Source organism: Mandrillus leucophaeus, unplaced genomic scaffold, assembly GCF_000951045.1.
Source record: "Mandrillus leucophaeus isolate KB7577 unplaced genomic scaffold, Mleu.le_1.0 Scaffold683, whole genome shotgun sequence".
Taxonomy (NCBI): Eukaryota; Metazoa; Chordata; class Mammalia; order Primates; family Cercopithecidae; genus Mandrillus; species Mandrillus leucophaeus.
The window spans coordinates 1,160,113-1,172,782 of NW_012107397.1; the positions used below are offsets into that span (position 1 = coordinate 1,160,113).

The following is a 12,670-nucleotide window of genomic DNA, read 5'->3' on the forward strand; positions in this document are numbered from 1 at the left end:
AATGCATTTGTCTAAACTGATGTAATGGAATACTTAAGATCTGAATATTTCATGTTATGTATATTTTAACTGATTTTCTAAAATAAAAGTGTAAAATTTATTTTTAAAATATCTCACAATGCTAATGTGGAAGATGTAGAGATGCCAACAAGAGCAGGACAGGGGGATAAGTTTGAAGACACAGATCAAGGAGATAATTTCATGTGCTCCCTTTCACTCTCTAGTTTTCATTCAAGACATCACAGGAAGAGTTCTGCCTTCATTCCATAATGTATACTCTATTTTGTGAAGAAGCAGAAAAGCTTATCCATACACTTCCTGGGCTCTTAAGCAGCATCCTCCTGAGTGCCTATACTCACAGCACTTACCATATTCTACTGTAACTAGTTATTTACAAACCCCTTTACGCTAAAAGCCCAATGCCTGCAACACACTGGATAATCAGAAAATGTTTATTGAAAGAATAAATGAATTTTTATGCATTATCATTTATGACTGACAAGTATGCTTCTCAATCAATTGCCTTTGAGGGACTCTACTTACCTCTGTCCCCGAAGAACAGCTGTGTACAGGTGAATACATTGACTGTCTTGAACCAACCAATACAGGAGCCCATCACTGAGGTCTAAAGTTAGAGCAATCACCTAAATAGAAAGTAAGGTAAGAAAATAAACCAAATACATGTTTGAAGCATATCTTTGTGACCAGGTCACACTTATGCTGTAGATTTCTCTTTAACATCCTCTTTGGAATAAAAAATTCAATAATGTTTACTTTTTTCTGAATATAAGAGTTATATGATCACACTTATTACTATGCTATTTGGATATAAACACTGGTGTCCTAAAATTTTACAAAAAGGCAACGAGTATATTATTCACTTTTATATACCTAGCTCCAGTAATTATCAAAGTACGATTCTCAGACCTGCAGCAACAGCATCACCTGGAAACTTGGAACAAACACAAATTATCAATCACACTCCAGAGCTACTGAATCTGAAGCGTTGAGCCTGCACCAAGCTTGCCTAAAGATAGTGATAACTTCGGCCTCTTTAGCAACATGAGCCAGTGAATTTTGCTGTTGTTTAAACCTGTTGTTATCAAACATAGCTGCACATTAGAATGATCTACGGAGTTTTTAAAAAATCTCAATTCCCAGGCTGCACTCTATTAAATTATGATCTCTGGGGATGGAACCTAGGCTCCAGTATACTTTAAAACTTCACAGGTGATTCTAACATGGCAACAATGGTTTAAACCATTTTGAATTGTATTTTCTATTAATTGCAACCCAAAACATTCTTATATACTTTAAAAAGATCATACACAAAGGATGTTTGTGTGTTAAAATTGAATAGTAATGTGTATATAAAGCCCTATTTCCAGATGACATATGAGAACCACTTCTTACTATTCTTTGCTTTCTTGTTGCAATGTATATCTTAAGTTTACATCCAGTCGACGAGGTGAGGCCTGAAGAAAGGCTGCTTTTCCTATGGCATAGAATCCAAAGATCCTGTTTTTGCTATCTTTGGCTTTCCGAAGATAGTTACTATCCAAAGATCTATCCAAAGATCCTGTTTTTGCTTTCTTTGGCTTTACAAATATTTTCCAAATAGGCTAAGATTGCCAGTAGCCTGATCTCAGAGCAGTGGAATCTCCCTGTAACATACCTAGAGGTTGTGAGGTATCCCCAGTAGAATTAAAGTTGATGACTTTATCTTTAGCAAGATACAGCAGCATTTAGACAAAAATCATGAGCCAGTGAAAGATATGTGAAAAGACTACAATAATAAGGTATCCAAGAGGTAAAAATTCTTCCTGAAAAGTTACCTTCTACAAAGAAACAGTTACAAGGTACATGATGGCAAAAACCCTTCGGTTGTCATATAAATCACAGCCTTCTATCTTCAGGAAAATTCAACCAACTTATTCTCCAGAAGGTAAAAATGTATTCTGGCAATTCCCAGTCTTTTAGGAGTTGAATCAAGTCCTTGCTCCGTGCTGAGAGAAATTTACTGATTTTTTTTTTTCAGTTAAAGAGAAATCAGGTTAACCTTGTTTGGTTATTTACAACGAGATGCACTAGAGTTTCTACATTACAAATTAAGTCTATTTTATCTATTTTAAGAAGGAGATTCTACAATTTTTTGCTGGAATACAACAAACTATTCAAACTCTAAGTAAAATTCAGGTGCTGGGTCATCATCCCATTCCTCCGGGCAGTCAGCAGCTTCATATTTAAACAGTCAGAGGGTAATCCATACCGTGTATATAAACCTCTCTGATCTAAACTGAAATCTTTATGTTAAATTTTAATTCTATGGTAAAAATGTACCATATGCTGTAAGTTGAGCTCATCAGATGTGGCAAAAGGTATCTTTTTACCTTAGAAGAATCTCTTACTTTGTTCATTCTTTTTTTATCACACAAATAATTGGGCCTTTCTATAAATAATTGCCTGACTGTATTTCATTATATCTGCTGATTGCAAAATATATTATTACTGCATAATAAATCTGTACATGACATAAATGAACAAGAGAGAGATGAAGAGCTTTGCTGGATGCAAAATGTGTTGCCTTCAGAGCATCCACTGGTACTAATGGAGTCAGATAGATTAGACATCAAACCATGGAACCGGAACACAGATTTGCAAAAGCAACAACAGCACTTCACAACCTGGGAGAGGATTTGGAAAGGAGTGTTTTTTTAAATTTCCATTCTTTTGCTCTCTCTATATATATATATTTAATTTCAATAGCTTTTGGGGTACAGGTAGTTTTTGGTTACAAGGAAGAATTGTACAGTTGTAAAGACTGAGATTTTAGTGCACCAGTCACCTGAGTAGTGTAAAAATGTACCCAATATGTAGGGTATTTTTATCCCCCACCCAACTTCCACCCTCCCTCCTTCTGAGTCTCCAAAGTCTATTATATTACTCTGTATGCTTTTGCATACCCGTGGCTTAGCTCCCACTTATAAGTGAGAACATACAGTATTTGGTTTGCCATTCCTGAGTTACTTTACTTAGAATAATGGTCTCCAGCTCCATTCAAGTTGCTGCAAAAGATATTATTTCCTTCTTTTTTTTATGGCTGAGTGTATTCCATGGTGTATTTATACCACATTTTCTTTATCCACTAATCAGTTGATGGGCACTTAGGTTGGTTCCCTGTCTTTGCAATTGCAAATTGTGCTGCCATAAACATACGTGTACAGGTGTCTTTTTGATATAATGACTTCTTTTCCTTTGGGGAGATACCCTGTAGTGGGATTGCTGGATCGAATGATAGAAATATTATTAGTTCTTTAAGAAATCTCTGCACTGTTTTCCACAGATGTTGTATTAATTTACATTCCCATCTGCAGTGTATAAGCATTTGGAGGGGGGATTTAAAGAGGGGTAAGAAGGATGAATTTCCCCCAAACATGCTGAGATGACTCACTCATTTATGGGAAAGTCCCCAAGGTCACACCAGAGCTTTTTCCTGGCTAGTGAGAGTACTCAAACAACCATATCAGAATACTGGGAAGATTACTGACAAAGTCCCCGAGCTGGAGAAGAAGTTACTCTTGAGATAATATTATCAATGTGTTTTTACAAAAATGAAAATGCTTTTCCCTAACAATTACATTTTTTGAAAAAAAAAAATGCTTTCTTTGTATTCAGACTCAAGTGACTCCAAAATAGAATTAAGGGACCTTTTTGTTATTTGACAAGAATGATTAATCTTTGGATATAGTACATAAATTTCCATCTCTTTTAAATGCTTGTGTTATAATCCATGTAATGCAAATCAGGTCTCTTGAAATATCCTAGGAATTATGGCCCATATATGTTATTGGAATTGGAGATCAAGTGACTCAACTATTAGTTCATATATATACACATATATTTTTTAAATGATCTGGTATTCTGTATTATGTATATTTTATCTCTGCAGAAAAAAAATGACTTAAAATAAGAAATCTTAAGGGATGTATTAGGTAGAAATAGTGTGAATAATTTATTTATTCTTAACGCATTCCTGCAATTTTCAAGTTTTCTATAGTTGAAATGTGTCACTATTATGATCAGAAAAAAATTAAAATTTAGAAACTTAGATGGATACCTAGTGGGTAGCTAAACAGATTCAACAAAAATGGGTATTGCTGTAGAAGCTGAGGAAGTAAAAGTAACATTTGCTTTAGAAACATTCCTGTATCTGGCATATTTTGCAGGCTGAGTAATAATAATAAGAGCTTAACTACTGAGTATTTACTTTGTACCTGGACCTATTCCCACTCCTTCTCATGAATAATCTCATATAATCTTTATTTTTAAAAATCTAGGAGGTAGAATAATAGTTAATAGTCCCATTTTTCAGATAAGGAAAGAAACACGGAGAAGTCAAATAATTTGCCTAGTTTTTAGAAACAGTTTTTAGAACAGTCAGTACCCAAAACTGATTGAAAATAGTAAAATGCCTAATCACCACCGGATTCAAAGCTTCTAAAATATTCAACAGAAGTCCTTAAGACTATAAAAACAGTTATAAATTAAAATACTTTTAAGTTGGGTTCACTCAAAATAAAGCAACTAAAAAAAATCTCCATAGTACATTTGAACTTATATAATCACTTATGACCATCAAATAAGGTTTTCAATTATGACCATCAAATAAGGCTTTTTTTTTCAAATAACAGAAATCTTGGTTAAATCAAGATCTTCCCAAAACAGTATTTCCTTTAGAAGTCTGCTTTAAGTACTCACAACAAGCGAGAGACAGTATTATCATAAATATACAGCTATTTAGTATTACTAAATGATCAGATCTTTTAATTTGTCACCTTTTTCCCAGAAAACCAAGGCTGTGCCTGTAGTATAAGGGAACTTTCCCCATTTAGTCTGGTGCTTTCCACTGAATAGAGTGTGGTCCAGTAGAGATATCCACCAACTGAATCCACCACCATGTCATTCACCAATAGCTTCACGTGGGTAACAATATCTGTGTGTCCTGTCAACACAGACTGCCTTTGTATCTAAAAAACATAATTGTATGGCCAGTTAATGGCTTTCAAATGACATTATTATTTCTGAATAGTTTATTGCAATCATTAATAAATTGCTTGATTAATCCATTCATTCATTCAACCACGAATAGTGATTGGCACTATGTGCTGGGTAGTGTGATAAGCCTTGGAAACATAGCAACAGGCAAACAGACATGGCATCTGCTCTCACAGGGCTTATCTGTTTTCATGCCTCCAAAGAGAAGGGAAATAAATTTATTTCGCATAAAAATAACTACTTTTCCTAATAATACATCCAGACAATGTGAACACTGCTGGATAGGAATATATTTGATTATATGTAAAAAAAGATGTATGTGTCCTTATAAATGATGACATCTCTACTTGCTCCTCTCTATCACTATAGTTCCCTAATATTTCATGATTGAGTATCAATAACGTGCCAGGCGCTGTACTTTTTTATCTTTAAAATATAAACTCTTCTAATCCTCACATTAAGCTTATGAAGGATTTCTATTCCCTATTTTTTCACAGGTAAAGTGGGTTAAAGTTAAACAATTTGTCCTGAAGTTAAACACTTTTGTAAGAGATAGAGAAAATACTTAAAACTGGTTTTTATGTCCACTCTTCCATTTCCTTTTTCAAAAGCATTTTTAAACTAACCCATTTGAGGGAGTGTTTTCTGACTAACCCCACTCAATTTCATTCTGCTCGCACATCTTTGGCACTTATGAATTCAGATTGTACCATATTACTTTGTCTCTAAATACATTGCTTCACATGCTTCTTTATTTCATATATGTATTTTATCTCATCAGAAGAGCAGGGACAACTGATGGTGGCTGCACAACACTGGACACACAAAAAAATCTCTGAATTCTACACAATAAAAGAATGAATTTCGCGTTATGTGAATTATATCACAACAAAGCTGTTTTTTTTAAAGAGCAGGGACATGTCGGCTATTTATTTTATATTCCCTACTTTGCCTTCTTTCAAGAATTTCAACGCATTGGTAGTAGATAAATGATCGCTGGACAAATAAATGAATGGACAGCAAGCACTTTCCTGATAAAAAATGATTTCAATATAATATTTCTTCATCTGTCAGGCCAATGTTCTTGTCATTAACCATCATCTTTCTCTTCAAAATATATCGCTCCACAGGTGTGCTGGATGTCTTTATTTTGTCTCGAGGTCTAATCTCCAACCTTCTCCACCCTATTCTGTGCCCCCATAGGCCAACATCTATGGACTTTATCTGCTAGGCTAATGGGTTGTTGTCTGGCTTCTGGTGAGGTTCAGCCAATGGAAGCACTGGCAGATCAGAGGGCAGGAGGAAGGAGGGGTTGGAGTTCTTATTCCTTTAGCTGGCTCCTTGCCAGACCATACATCTTGATAGTGGCCAGCTTGTGTGCCTAAAGTCACAGTCCATATCAGCTACTCTCCCACAGCTACAGCCCTCACCAGGTTCTTCTACTTCTTCCCCTTGCCTCTTCACACCTAGACTTATATCTTCCCACACTTGTAAACCATGAGGATGCTTCACGATCTTTTCTTTATTTTCTCTAGCCCTGTGTACACCTTTGAAAATTGTCTCTTTATTTAGTTTCCTTGAATCATGCCTTTGGAGCATGCCATGTTCCTGCCAAGACACCAATGCTCAGGTGAGCATTTCCATGTATTTACTTTAAACTATTATTGGGGAAAAAATAGCTAATTCAACAAATAGTGATAACAAATTTAATTTATACAAAAACACATTTTAAAAGTGAGATGGGGCTGGGTGCGGTGGCTCTTGCCGGTAATCCCAGCACTTTGGAAGGCTGAGGCAGGCAGATCTCTTGAGGTCAGGAGCTCGAGACCAGCCTGGCCAACATGGTGAAACCCCATCTCCACTGAAAATACAAGAACTAGCCAGGCATGGTGACATGTGCCTGTAATCCCAGTTACTTGGGAGGCGGAGGCCAAGATCACGCCACTGCACTCCAGCCTGAGAAGCAGGGTGAAACTGAGTCTCAAAAAAACAACAAAAAAAAATTTTAAGTGAGTTTGTTTAAAGATAAACATTAAATAAATAATAGCATAGGTGGTACACAAGTATTTAAAACAAAACAAAACAAAACAAAACAAAACATGAAATTGGTGTGCAAGTCACAGAAGTGGATAAGTATTGTTCCAGAGCATCCAGAATGCCATGCTTTAACTTACCACATACGTCTTTCCAGCCCAGTAGAGAAAGTGACCCAGCCACTCAAAAGCTAAAGCCCCTGCTCCTGCAATGCCGGGTAGGTGATAATTCTCTGAGATATCCATCCCATTCAGCAGCCACACAAAAACGTCACCTTTCGTGTCACTGTAGTAGAGGCTGTTGTTATACCAATCCATGTCTCAAAATAAAGTGAATGATTAGCAGTTATTTTTCATACATACCAACAAAAACATAATGAGTCAACAAATCACATCTGCACCTCAACATAATTTTAAAGAACACACTGACACATATTCACTAGAACTTGATCTGTCAAGAATATTTCAATAACGTTTCCCAAAATCTTAACCTCTGGAACTAGAGAGAACAGTGGATACACATCAAGCATCTCTTCTTTGCCAAACATTGTCCCAGGCACTTTACAGATCTCACTTAGTTCCTAAAACAAAGATATGAAGTAGGAAGTATTCCCATTTTTGAGATGGTTAACCTGAGAGATGGTTAACCTGAGACAAGGTGAGATCATGTGTTCTGCCTGAGGACTCACAGGTACATTAAGAGGAAGCCCAGACTCAGCCAATGCCAAAGCGGCATTCTCTCCATTGGTGCTACATTATCTACATCTGGCTCCTATGTTGGTCAGAAATGCTGTTGTACTTTTAATGGCCACATAAATCAATAAACAATTAGATAACTATAGAAGATGTCATCTTCAGGCAAGATCACTGTTACAACACCCCAGAATGAAGACTTTTCTTCCTTCTAATGCCTTCCAGGCAAATTACCCATTCATTACTTAATAATCCTCTTTCTCAACCAATTATTCCTTACACCTTATTTAGAATTCTATGCAGCAGTTTCTGCTCCTGTCTTATAGCAAACACATAGTAAATTACTTAAGTATAACTGCCTTAGTGGAACAAGACAGGCTGTTAATGTGAGATGACATTGGTAGATTAATACATGAGCATTATATCAAAGCCATCCTGGTGGGCATAAAACTAGAAACAACCTTACATTTTGTGACTTAATAAATAGCATTCCTGTGTAAGAACTGACATTTTCTTAACAGAATCACTGGAAGTAGAGTTGAGTCAATATTTTTTTCCTTTCACTATTGACCTAATACCAAAATACCCTATTCTTTTGATTTATTGAATGACATGGGAAGCCTTTTGAGGAGAAATCTGTCATTCAAGTGAACAGGGGACTTGGTGTTTACCTGACACATTTCCTATATCAGAGGATAAGAACTCTCCTGGGCCAAAGCTATTTAATGGTTTACTCCAAAGCCCATCTTCTTTCACAGCCATGATAAATGGTGGTTCACTAGCTGTTTAGTAAAAAAGAAATTAAAAGAATCAGGGAAAGCAAACTCTTTAAAGATATCTTATATACTTATATCTATGTCTTATATCTTATGATTTTCTTTATAAAGTAAAAGAATGTCAACACTTTGAAAAGTTCTATAAAAGGATATGAGTGATTGTTATCTGTGTAACAAGAACGATCCCATTAAACACACTTTCTGATTTTCACATAAATTTTTGAAATGTGAAGAAAAACGCATGGTGAGATTGCCCCTATGACAGTGTCTTGATCATTGTAGAATTATTTTTGAGGGGGCTTTGACTACTGTTTGTCATGGTCCCATTCAGAGCATCCAGAAGAGATTGTGATAACAATAGTAATGTGAATGGTATAGTCATTCTTCCATGTCTTTTCAGCCAAGAGGATGCAATTCAGCACAATTCACAGCCCCTCAACTTCTCTCAGCTAGACCCTCAGAGTTCAGGAATGCCACTGCTTAATATACCATGAGAAAGAAGAAACCTGTAAAGAATCAATTATAGTGTTTCCTTAAAAATATCTTGGAAAGTTTAAAATGGCAGGTTAGAAACACTAATTAAATATCACACGGCGCCTTATTTGCTTTCCTAATCTCAGAAAATAAATACAAACTCAATATGTGTTTACTCAAACACATACTCAAGAGGTCAGTACACCCTCATTCTCATTTCTTTACATCCAAGGCAAGGAAATTTAAAGGACACTCAGCTAGTCCTCTTTTTGTGAGAGCCACTCCCTAAATCCAGAGCATTTTCTCACCTGGCACCAGGGTAGTACCCACTGAGGGCTCTGTCCAGGGGCCTGGCCTCTTTGGAGAACTTGCTCTCACAGAAACCTTGTATTTCGTAGCACTCTGCAGCTCAGGTACATTCAGCCTGGTTCCACTTATGTTCGAGAAAATACGAGTGACTTCAGGAGGGTCTTGGGTGGATACTTTCACCTCATAGGTCCAGTTCTGCCAGGCAGAAGGGCCTAATTCAAAGAGTTCAATAATATCACTGGTCAGGATGACATCTGCAAGGGCAAACCAAGGATTCTCAATAAATTCACCTACAGCCTCATCTCAAATGGGAGAGCAATTGGGCAGTAATATTCGCTACCTCGATAACCACCAGGGATAATTTGTTGATGAGGCTAGGACAGTGTTCATTCCTCATGCCACTCATTTGGCTGCATTGAAGGAGACAGCATTTCCAACAAATGGGACTGTACTTCAGTCAAAGCTACATGCTTGGTGCATACAATTGCCGGAGGGGTTCTCTACAACAATAACAGATATAATCAGGCTCTTGATAAAAAATGCTTAATGATGAATCTCTAATGTAATTACCACTGTTTGTATAGTACCTTCCTCCAAGAAGCCCAATCAATAAAAAAAAAAAATTACCTATTCATTTTCAGCCATCTTTGAGACATGCAGCAAACAGACATAATTAACTTTGTTCTAAAGCAAAAAACAGCCGATGTTTTCTAGATACTTACTATTGCCTAGGGGACCAGGGGTTAGCAAACTCCACTCACAGGCCAAATCTGGCCCACTGTTTCTGTAAATAAAGTTGTAATGGAACACAGCCACAGTTACTCATTTACATATTATCTATGGCTGTCTTCACACTACAATGGCAGAGTTGAGTAGCTATGACAGGGACCATCTGACCCACAAAGTAAATAAAAATATTTACTATCTGGTCCTTCCTTTACAGAAAAAGTTTGCTGACCTCTGTGCTAGATACTGTTCTAAGTGCCCTACTTATGTATTTTAATTTTATCTGTACGACAGTTCCATTAAAAGATATAATAAATATTCCCCTTTTCCAGATGTGGAAATTGAGGCACAGAGTGGTTTAGTAACTTGCCCAGGGTCATTCTGTTAACAAATGGCAAGACAAGTATTTGAATCCATGCAGGCTGACTCCAGAGCCCACCTGCTTATCCACCCACATACTACCTCTCTCCAGAGATGGAGATTCGAGTTCAGAGAGTTTTAGGGAATTGCTGAAATTCATGCAAGCGTTCGACGGCACAAAAAATCTCAACCCAAGTACTCTATCTCCCCGGCTATTTGTTCTGAATAGAATGTCAATGCCTGGATCTTAGCAGACACTCAATAAATGTTCAAATTATTCTATTGGGATATACATGAGAAGTATAGAGATTCTCCTACTGTAAAACTAATAAACATAGGACAAATGTATAAATTTTTTTTTTTTTTAGCTAAGTAGCTGCTTCTGGTTGATGACTGAATAGCCACATGGGGTTCTCAAAATTGAATCACAACACCAAGCAGTTCAAACCTTCCTCTTATTCCAGCAAGGCCAGTAACCACCCTGGGGACAGAGCACTCACTGGCTCCTATGGCAAGGGCAGGAGGCTTCCATTGAACAAAAGCCTGGTGAGAGCCAAACAGCACCGAAAGCTCCTGCGGGCGGCCTGGCAGAGGGTGCAGCTGGGAGGACGAGCCAAAGATGACCAAGTTACCAAACCCAAATTCTTCTATGTGACTCAGGTCACATCCCACGATGAACTCATTAAAAGACAAAGCATCCTGTTGGAAAATGACCTTGCCATCTGTGACAAGAAAGTCATTGTTTTCACAAGCAAAACTTTTCACGTCAGCAAAGGGGATGCGAGGTAGGATGAGATGGGAAGCAGAGCCATCCAGAAATGTTGACATGAAGACTTGGGCGGTGTCATTGAAGTAAATGATTCGCTTGGATTGTGGCTTGATTGCAAAGTCCTTTAACGTGCAACTCTCCACAATACGCACAGTTTCTGCACATCGGCCAGATGGCACAGGAAGGTCTGCTCTATAAATGCCATCTCTTAGGAGGTAAAAGACATACCTGACATAGGAACAAAAGAAACCTCATGAGATTCAGTCCAAAGGTGGATGAGTAACCTCCTCGGCTAATTGCTTTATTCTGTTGCACAATCAGTATGTATCTCTGATGTTGCTAAGAACAGGGTTTTCCAAGGTGCAAAAAGGTAATTTCCTAAGATATACTCTATTCGTTTAAGTTACAGGTTGGAACATTAGAAAATTTCAGCCTCGCTTGTAATGCTTAGTCTCTTAATTATTATAAGTGACTTTTTTAAGAAATAAAAAAATTCAAAAACAGGAAGGGTCTTTTATTTTTTTGAGGCAAGGTCTTACTCTGTCACCCAGGCTGGAGTTCAGTGACCCAATCACAGCTCACTGCAGCCTCAACCTCCTGGGTTCAAGTGATCCTCCCATACCTCAGTCTCCCATGTAGCTACGGCCACAGGTGTGCCACCATGCTCCGCTAATTTTTGTATTTTTTGCGGAGACAGGGTATGACTGTGTTGCCCAGGCTAGTCCTGAACTCCTGGGCTCAAGTGATCTGCACACCCTGATTTCCCAAAGTGCTAAGATTACAGGTATGAGCCACCAAGCCTGGCCAGGAAGGGTTTTCCAAAATTTTAAAGGAAAACATACTATATAGAAATCACATGGCTAAATACGGTAATTACTATCAAACATTTTCCTCCAAAAACATACATCCTTAAGTCTAATTTTATCAGTAAATTTTCTCATGCATTCTGAGTGATAAATGGAAGAAAGTAAAACATTTAAACCATTTTTAATCGTACAGTTATCATTTTGCTATAACTGTCTAGCATGGCTACTTTGCATTTGCAGTGGACTAATTTTTTTTAATCTACAATTGATTCAGGCAATACAGCTACCATTTTATAAACCACACATGACTGAAGCAGGACAATCCAGCAATCAGGAGAAAGAAGCCAATGGAAGAATTAGAGAAGCACATCCAATTTATTTGTTTTTTATACTTTAAGTTCTAGGGTACCTGTATACAATGTGCAGGTTTGTTACATATGTATGTATGTGCCATGATGATGTGCTGCACCCATTAACTCGTCATTTACATTAGGTATATCTCCTAATGCTATCCCTCCCCCTCCTGATCCCACAACAGGCCCCAGTGTGTGATGTTCCCCACCCTGTGTCCAAGTTTTCTCATTGTTCATTTCCCACCTATAAGTGAGAACATGTGGTGTTTGGTTTTTTGTCCTTGCAATAGTTTGCTGAGAATGATGGTTTCCAGCT

The 12,670-nt window shown here is 37.3% G+C and overlaps 1 protein-coding gene across 1 annotated transcript in view; it reads right to left on the reverse strand.

Annotated features, from left to right (window-relative positions):
• Positions 1–12,670, reverse strand: part of ROS1 (ROS proto-oncogene 1, receptor tyrosine kinase) — a 144,092-nt gene that overhangs the window by 94,669 nt on the left and 36,753 nt on the right. The window contains exons 13-18 of the mRNA XM_012002357.1: positions 10,927–11,423; positions 9,340–9,552; positions 8,453–8,563; positions 7,230–7,408; positions 4,836–5,027; positions 544–644 (exon numbers count right to left, since the gene is read on the reverse strand). Coding sequence (XP_011857747.1) covers positions 544–644; positions 4,836–5,027; positions 7,230–7,408; positions 8,453–8,563; positions 9,340–9,552; positions 10,927–11,423 — 1,293 coding nt within the window. The remainder of the gene's footprint in view (positions 1–543; positions 645–4,835; positions 5,028–7,229; positions 7,409–8,452; positions 8,564–9,339; positions 9,553–10,926; positions 11,424–12,670) is intronic.